This window comes from Stylophora pistillata, chromosome 5, assembly GCF_964205215.1.
Source record: "Stylophora pistillata chromosome 5, jaStyPist1.2, whole genome shotgun sequence".
Taxonomy (NCBI): Eukaryota; Metazoa; Cnidaria; class Anthozoa; order Scleractinia; family Pocilloporidae; genus Stylophora; species Stylophora pistillata.
Window position 1 is genome coordinate 81,917 of NC_142523.1, and position 9,370 is coordinate 91,286.

Genomic DNA, 9,370 nt, shown 5'->3' on the forward strand with positions numbered 1-9,370 from the left:
CATGCAAGTCAAAAATTAAGTGTAGACGGGTGCAATAAATATAGCGAAACGAGTTTAGGCCTCGCATGTTATGTACGACAGTTCCATGCCATTTTTTCATCCTGATGATGATGAACTCTTTGATTAAAAATACCATTTCCCTTTATATTTTTTTTCAAGAGCGAGCAATCATAGCTTATGACAATGATCATCTTTCGTGTTCAATTGCCGATCATTTGTGAGGCAGTGAGTTATTGCAATCAACCCGTGTTTGAAAATTTACAGGGAGCTTTTCCTGCTGAAAGTCCTAGCTTAAACAACATTGGTTGCTAGTGATTATGTATATTTACAAGCTGTTTTCGATGCACTTAAACCATTTCTTCACAGCAAGGTCTGACATCGGAGATTCACCCCCCACAGCGGTGGTAATTTACCGCTCGCCCTTGGCGAAATTCTAGTTGAGAAAAAGTCATTGAGCTGTGTAATTCATAAGTTCGTGCACAAAACAGAGGTGACAGGAGAGTGTGTACTTAGATAGCAACCAAAATATTTGAGGGCGTTAAGCTGGTGAAAAGTGTACACTTTGAAACCACAAGAAGTAGTTTATGGTGATTTTACGCCAACTACAGAATAAACTGCGATTAACTATGGTTGGAAGTAAGAGTAACCCAACAAACTGAATGATCTCATATTTTTCTGAAACTGTATTTTGACTCGTGGATTTTCTGAAAATCATGCTATGGCTTGCATTTGATTACAAGAAAAATAGAACTTTGGTAGAACATTTGGGAGCATTTGAGCATTCACTCAAAAGGATATCGCATTTTACAAGGGTAGGGAAGGCGCGTATAAAGTCTAGAGTCCCTTAGCGTTTTGGGAAAGAGAGACACAGATATCTGCCTTTAGAAAGCAAGGGCTTAGTTCCATATAATTTTCTTGGAACATGGAAGTACAGATTTGGGGACGAACTTGTCGCAAAGATGGCGTCTTCTTTCTTTCGGACATTAAACCGTTCGTCTATCAGACATCTTCCTAATCAAATATGCACCCTTTCCTAAAATCAGTTGCTCTCCAGAAATGTATTTTAATCTCAAAATGTGCATTATTCTGAAAGGAGTCATTCGCATCTGAATGTAGCTATCCCTCCAAAAATATCGTGCTGTTTAACAATTGGTTCATGCTTTAGCGTGCACTATCGAGTTATGGAGCACGCGGGAAGTTTGGAGAGCACGAAGGAAGCGTAAGAGTTGCCCGAGGCGATAGCCGAGGGCAACTCTAGCTTCTTGAGTGCTCTCCAAACTTCCCACGTGCTCCATAACTCGATAGTGCACAGCTGAAAGCATGAACCAATTGTTTTAGAACATAGCCGGTGGAATTGTGCATCAAATGCGACGCGAAAAACGGACAACAATATCAGTTGAAGCGAATCGTGACGGCGCTGATGCCGAGTCTCCTTTTCCTTTGTTTTTCTCTTTTTCTGCCTCATTTAAGAACTCTAGCCCATTGGAAAAGGTCGAAACATTGTCTTCGTTTTCGGACTAGCAGGCCGAGTTTCTGTTTGTATCCATTATTGTCGCGAAATGTATCATTTTTCCCCGCACTAGCAATGGCCGCTCGCGCGAAAAAAAAATTTCTGGCAAAGTCGGATTTGCTGACGCTATCAGCGTGCACTATCGGGATTTTGAGCACGCTTACGTATAATAAATTTGATTGCGCGACTCTGCTAGCTATGTTCTAAAATCTGTAAGTACGTTAAGTCCTCCTCTGAATGCGTAGATAATTTTAAAAACTCGTAAGTAAATTAAGAAATCACGTCATTTGTCCCAATATACTGCATCAGAGAGGTAACGAGTAGCTACTGACATGTAACTTCTCTGTTGAGTGAAGTGTCTGAGTAACAGTTTTCAACACCTCTCTCTCACCTGACGATCTCACGTCAGTTGTTAGCTACGACTACAGAGATTCCTATGAACACTAAATTTCTAAAAACAAAGTATCTGCCAATTTAAGCTGACAGGAACACTCTGCCTATTGATATTACTGCTATGCTTACAAACAATATTGGCATCATGCTGCAGCTAACATCCGAAACATACATTTAAGGAGGCGGCGTGGTCGAGTGCTGGACTTGAGGGTGCTGGACTTGAAATCCGGTGGCCTGGGTTCAAGTCCTCCACCCTACCACTCACTGGATTTGTTCTCGGTTGCCCCGAGTTCAACTCCTTGGCTGCGCTCTGTAAATTACAGTGGTCCAAAAGTGTCACGGCAAAATCAACGTGGCCACGGCAATTTCAATTTGGCCACGGCGATTTCAACTTAGCCACGGCAATTTCAATTTGGCCACGGCAATTTCAACTTGGCCACGGCAATTTCAACTTGGCCACGGCAATTTCAACTTGGCCACGGCAATTTCAACTTGGCCACGGCAAATTTCAATTTGGCCACGGCAATTTTTATTTACTCACGGCAATTTCAGTTTGTTCACGGCAGTTTCAATTTATTGTTACTGTTGTAGTGTTTCTGTAACATGTAGAGAACTTCCTGATACTCGGCTTAAAAAACAAGGATTCTAAAGTCACTCTTAGGTTTACCGCCATTTTAAACCGCTATGCGTTTTACGCGGAAGTTCTACTGGGATTTTTCAGTAATTCCGCTGACACGTGGTCATATCAAATTGAAACTGCCGTGAGCAAATTGAAACTGCCGTGAGCAAATTGAAATTGCCGTGAGTAAATTGAAATTGAAATTGCCGTGGCCAAATTGAAATTGAAATTGCCGTGGCCAAATTGAAATTTGCCGTGGCCAAGTTGAAATTGCCGTGGCCAAATTGAAATTGCCGTGGCCAAATTGAAATTGCCGTGACCAAATTGAAATTGCCGTGACACTTTTGGGCCACCGTAGTAAATAGCCCACTGGTCACCTCCTGCCAGTGGGGATTTTTTAGCAGTTAGGTAAAACTTCTTCTTAATACAGCCCACAATTTAAACTACCGGGTTACCAGTAATAGTGTTGGCTATTAAAGTTTATTTATTTATTTTTTAAAACATGCTTGTCAATCTGAAGTAAAATTAGTAAACGATTACACATTATTTTCCCTTCAGTTCTGGATCTGGTGTAAAATATCTCATCACTTCGAAGAGTACTTTATTCATATCACCGCTCAAAAAGGACAAGGCTAAAGGTTTTAAGTTTCAGTACAAAATGAGTAACGCCGGTCCCTAGAAACCTTGAATTGTGTTAGAACAGCTTCACGAACTTTGAAGAAACTCAGACACATCCCAAGTCGTCTGATTCATTTTGCAGGATAACGACTTGAAAGCTTTTTCACAAACGTCTCGTGAGTTCCCGAGACACGCGTGACATCCCCTGGTGAGGTGAACTCAGCCCAGAACTTAATGTCTTACCCAGGTCTCCCACGTTCGACTGAATCCAGTCTCACGAAGCTTTGATTGTGAAGATTTCTTTATTCGTTGTTTGATTCGCAGGAGATGGACATTTTGAATATATCGGTGAAATATCTGACAAGCTATGAAGACTCTTAATCATGTGATACAAAGCCACGGGTCTCAAATGTTTAAAATTTGTGAACATGGAGGAGTTTCAGTTTTCAGCCTTTACTCTAAGGAACCCAGCCGGCCCTTAAGCTGATTGGTCGAGGTAGATTGTCTCTTACCTCTCCTTATTTGCAAACTTGTACTTTCGCTCTGATTGGTTGAAGAAAAGGGTGTCGTGGTTTTAAAGGTCCTAGTCAAATCTGTCGAAAAGTATGGCAAATAGTAGGAAAGCATATGGAAAACACGCGTCGAGCGATACAAAGTTTGTTCTGAGAGTCTCTCTCATTGGTTGAGGGAGGGTCTTCTGTCGCTCCGGAAGGCAGGAGAAAGCCTTAAGCCGGCGACACACCAGACGATCTTCGCCGATCGGCAAAAAAATCAGGTGTGCCCAGTGCGGCGACTGCGATTTTCTCCGATTGCGGCGATTAAATTCGCCACAATCGCCGAATAAAACCGCCAGTTGTGTTGCCGGCTTGATCAAGAAACAAAACCATTCTCTCGGTCAGAGAATGACCGACAACACTTCCTCTCAGTGGGAATAAAGGGCCTTATAATAGTCATTATTCTTTGATCTCACACACACTATACAAAAACACGATCAAATATAAAGGTGATTCGACACGCCTAGGAAGTGGTTAGAGCATCTGAATGTATAACTGCGATAGTATCAGATGTAAATACAAATTGAACAAAATAGTGACGACTTTTTGCATTCTATAAAACTCAGATTTCTTTAAGTAACGACAGAGTGATTTTTAAAAAGCTACACGGGTCTCATATTTTTCACATAACGTTTTATTATCATCTGAGTTATAAGCATAAATTGATGAAAACGATCCAAATAAAAATGGCTTTTATAGACTTTTGTTGCAATAGTTTTTCGCTGAAATAGGGCTTACGCGAACAACACTTGATTCTCTCCAGTTTAGGCGACATATCTAACAAATTATTTCCCCCAACAGAAATTGCATGAAAATGATCGCTTTTATCGATCAAATTTAAAATGATATTGACAACAACAAATTAAAATGTTACAAATAAAAAGGCCTTTTGTCAGAATAATCAATTCTCTCTCACGAGTTCAGAGAAATTTGGATTCAACTGAAGATTTGTAACAATTACATTTTCGTATAATCCTCAGAGAACACATGCGATGATCACAGGATCAAAATAATATACACTATAGAACTCGCATTTTTCATGAAGTCATGACAGAATTATTGATATACACGTTGCAGAGAACAACGTCTATTGTCAAGAAGCAATTATTAAAGTATATTATTTTAAAAAAGTTTATTTCAATACTCACCAAAACAAGAAAAATCAAAGAAATAAATTGCACGAAAACGCATGAATATTACAATGTCAGAAAACCACACAAAACAATGTAAATAAAAAGCTTACAACTTACACAACTTCCTTTGCATTCCTCTCTAAATCTTATTCTCTAAGACTGTGTCTACTGTCTAGCATGCACATCACTCAAGCAAAGATTTTCCAGTAAGTACTGTACACGTTCAACATAAAAAATTATGTTTTTACCGTATTAAAATATTTCCCAAGGTGTCCTACAATTTTTCTGTAAAACAACCACAAGTCTGTTATGATGACTCTAGTTTACTGCATGATCTCTCCTTTCTTATCCTCTGCCAGCAGCCAGCAGCGTTCACAAAATAATTTACAAACAATTTTAGATGTTCTGTCTGAATCGTAAGCCATTCAGCCACAAACATCTGAAGCAGATCTCCAGTTTTTCTACTGAAAAATGTTCAAATGGAATCATTACAAGAGCTTACAACCCGTCTTCTTCTTCTTCTTTTTGGTTTCTGGTGTTTTTCTGTTTATCTGTCTGACCAAGTCATAAAATATTTCATTCACATTGATCTTTGATTTTGCAGATGTTTCAAGGAAGGCACTAAAAATAACAAGAAAGCACTTAAGTTAATCCATATATTGGGTGGGAAGGTCAACATGGCCACAACACTGGCAGTGTATACCATTCTTGGAAGGAGGGGGGCAAGGTTACTTCTGCCATGGGGGGGGGATAGAGTAACTATTGCCATCCGGGGTTAGGGCAACTTCTACCATCAGGGGGTAAGGGTAACTTCTGCCATAAGGGGATAGGGTAACTTCTGTCACTGTTTCCATTATAACCATAGACAGACATGCTATGAAAATGCATATTCTGTTGACAACCCCTTCCTCAACTAGCACATTGTCAGTACTCAGAGATTGGATCTAAAACAAAGAAACTCACCAGTTATTAAATACTTTTGCTAAATTTTGTCCTTGATCTTTCCCAACGACTCTTTCATCTTCCAAATCACACTTGTTGCCAACAAGGACCATCGGAACCTACACAAAAATGAAAACACATAATTAGTTCTCTATATGCTTACTATCACCATACCGCTTCTAAATTCCTTTTTTTTTCTTTTCAGAATAGAGATTATTAGCCCATATTGGCTTCTAAATCATTCATTCCCAGCACTCTGATTGGTTACCGGAAACAAGCTTTGAAATCCAATTGGTTGGTTTGTTTTCAAGTGTTGCTTTCTTTTAAGCAGGGGAAAATATGCCATTATGAGCAAAAATAGTGAGATTCCTAAATCAATTGCATTGCCAAGACTGCAGGATCACTGGTGATTTAAAAAATAGATTGAAGTAATATGTCGGAAAATAAAGTGATATTGCAACACTCCAAGCCACAAACATTTTTTTTTTCACCACCACATTAGTCTACCAAATGGTGACTTCAAGAGAAGTTGATTCTAGAGCACCACATTGTGTGGGGATATACATATCTAACCTACAAGAGGCCCTCATTATTAGCCAAATAGGATACATATTTCTCAGTCCACGGGAAGATTTGAGACAAGCCAGGGTGTGGTTTGTTGAGAGTTTGGCACTAATTATCAGTGCTACCTCCTTCACAATCTCTTGCCTGTTTGCATTATTCAAGGCCTCAGGCTTTTCACTGAGCAAACAAACAGTCATGTTGAAGTGCTGATAATAAGAGGCTTGCTCACACCCTATGGTATACATTAGTCATCACTCACGTCCTCTGTGTCCTTCACTCTTAAAATCTGATCCCTCAAGTCCCCAAGGTCATTAAATGTGGATTGCGCTGTGATTGAGTACACTAAAACAAAGCCTTGACCATTCTTCATGTACAAATCACGCATGGCTGTAAACTGTTCCTGTAAATCAAATCAATAGCATTGTTTGAAACAGTACATGATCAGAGTTGTCTTAAAACTTCAGTTCCCATGAGTGACCAAGACAGAATCTCTCCTAACAATAACAATACAGTATCAAGTAGAAAAGTAAAGAGAAAAAAGACAACTATCAGTAAAAGGGGATTATCAGTTGATCCAACACCAAATTCTCAAAATTACATCATAAAAGTTGTACGGCAGATGGTAAGGAGAATAACTAATGAGATCTTGGAAGTGAAAGGATTACAAGTATAATGAGAAAGTTGAGGTTGAGCACAGTGGTAGCAACTGTTTTAGTGCATGCCATTCTTGTGGGATTTTTGATGTTGCCAAAAAGGTAGAAATTATTGTATTCCAAAATACATCACAAGATTTTATTATGCCTCAAAACCTAGATAGAACTCAGATGAAAATATTTTAACTCAAGGTGATTGTTTATTTTTTTTAAAAAAAAAACTTCTGGACAGTAGAACTTCTTTGGGGTTGGAAATGTGAAACAGCTGTGTTATGAAGGGTTCAGTGATGTTGACATCTTCCCAGTTTGAAAGTAAACATGGAAATTTAGATAACAATGGGTATGATTGGAATCTGACCATCTGAATGTGAAAGACATTTAAGTTCTAGTATAAAAATGTTGTTTCTCGATTTAGGGAAAGATAGAGACCAAGTGCAGTCCAATTAAATCAGAAATCTTCCCAGCAGGTAAATATTGCTTGCTGCCAAAACATGATGTATAATTAATACAATTTTTCACAAAAATATGCAATAGACAGTCCAAGATTACTTAACCATTTTTCAAAACTACCACAGTTGTATTCTTTGTGGTTTGTCAAATGTGCCAATTTTTATTACAAAATACAATTACAGAACAAACAACACCAATTTGTTTCCAAAACAACTAAGAGGACAGAAAAGTTGATACATTTTGCATTTACAAGCCAGTATACAAATATCTCGACAATAATCTTAATTGAAATTAGGTACGAGAGAGTAAGGAACCATCCTGCATGTGACACACCTCAATCAAACTAACTCTTTTACAAATCTTCAGGGTCTTAAAATCCCAATAACCAAATACATACATCTGCTAAAACCACTGCCTCTTATGCAGGAATTTTTCTCACATATTTTCCATAGAATCAATATCAAACCCAACCTTGGTCAGAGTGAAAATTTTATGGAATGGCAAGTTCAATTGTTTTTCTTTTTTCAGACAAACATGATTGCAAAATTATTGATCTCAATTATTTAATCAAGCAACACGCAAGATGAGCTAATTAGAATATTCAAGCCATAAATAATAGCAGGGTCAGATAAAGTATTTACAACGTTAATTAGGCCTAATTACTTAACAGGTAAACCTTCGTGTAGACCGGCAGATTAAAACCTGAGCAAAAGAGAAAATGCCCGACAGTGTGAAAATTTTTGACATCATTCTAGACTCTCACCTTTTTAGTTCTTTTTTCCTAACATTTTTGCAAGCAAAACCAAAATAAATAAAATATGGTTTTGTCGACACCAGACCACCTAACCATTACATGACGGTAAGATAAGAAGAAAATTTTCGAACACCAAAGCTTGTTCCTAATTGCATTACCTCGAATAACTTATAAAATGCTATGGGTAAATAGAAACGTTGTATTGAGTTTTGCAAGAGCAAGCTGTTCATTTGACAAGAAAATCTACATATTCATAGCACAAAGTAGGATTGGTGCTCTTTCCCACCCAATTTTCTCAAAATAGTGGTCCAACTCACCGTTCCTGCTGTGTCCAATATTTCCAGCATACACTGCTGCCCGTCGACTTCAACTTGCTGATGTAAAACAACAAAAATTTGACACGAAATGTTAGAAGAGAATATCGAGTTTAAGTTGGTAGAAAACGGGCGCCAGTCGACAGAGGATTTTCACTTCGAATATACTTACTTTTCGATACGAGTCTTCGATCGTCGGATCATACTTTTCGACGAAGATTCCTTGCACAAACTGAACAGTCTGATGAAGAAAAAGAGAAAATAAAAAGCTTCATAGACGATCACAGTGAGTGATACAGTTAAGAATATTGCCGCTTCTTCATTATTCCTACCGTAAGAAATCAATACACAGCACATCAATTCTCGTTTCACACTGACAGATTTAAAGGAGTTTCACGCTATCATTACCAGAGCACTCTTGCCAACTCCTCCAGAACCAAGCACGACCAGTTTGTATTCACGCATCTTGGAAGGGAAACTTCAATTCGGTGCCTAAAACATGAACATATTGTTGAGACACCGCCATAGCATGGCATCAACGAATGTTGCGAGGCGAAAACTGGCAACAGTTCGCGCGTCGCTGCCAAATAAATCAAAACTGTTGTGATCAGAGAATAATGAGGGTAAGAAACGACTAAGTTTTACCTTGAGCAGGCTGAAACAACGATTGATTTTTTAAAAAGAAAACAATGTACACAAGCTGGGACGCTCCTTCGCGACAGTTCGGAGCAATACGAACGGGTGTGTACGTCACTCTGTACGAAACTGTTTTATATAGCCTCACTTTCAAACGGCTATTTTTGGCACTGACTGGGAGGTGGGAGTGAAATGAAATACTTAGTCACCCTTGGACGGGTTTTGCTTTA

General features: G+C 38.7%; 1 protein-coding gene across 1 annotated transcript; it reads right to left on the minus strand.

Annotated features, from left to right (window-relative positions):
• Nucleotides 1–4,811: 4,811 nt before the first annotated feature.
• On the minus strand, nt 4,812–9,295 carry LOC111340737 (ras-related protein Rap-1b). Its single transcript, XM_022947659.2, has 7 exons — nt 9,150–9,295; nt 8,913–8,996; nt 8,677–8,745; nt 8,508–8,564; nt 6,593–6,733; nt 5,791–5,888; nt 4,812–5,448 (listed from the first exon to the last, which is right to left on the minus strand). The coding sequence occupies exons 2-7, from the start codon at nt 8,967–8,969 to the stop codon at nt 5,316–5,318; spliced, it is 555 nt and encodes a 184-aa protein (XP_022803394.1). The 5' UTR covers nt 8,970–8,996; nt 9,150–9,295; the 3' UTR covers nt 4,812–5,315.
• Nucleotides 9,296–9,370: the final 75 nt, after the last annotated feature.

Bases quoted from the DNA above. Each gene is read 5' to 3' on its own strand.
- LOC111340737 (XM_022947659.2), bottom strand. From the start codon at position 8,969: ATGCGTGAATACAAACTGGTCGTGCTTGGTTCTGGAGGAGTTGGCAAG. The intron at 5,889-6,592 runs GTGAGTGATGAC...ATTTTTGTGTAG, and splicing joins GAGTGAAGGACACAGAGGAC to GTTCCGATGGTCCTTGTTGG. The intron at 5,449-5,790 runs GTGAGTTTCTTT...TGTTATTTTTAG, and splicing joins GCAAAAGTATTTAATAACTG to TGCCTTCCTTGAAACATCTG.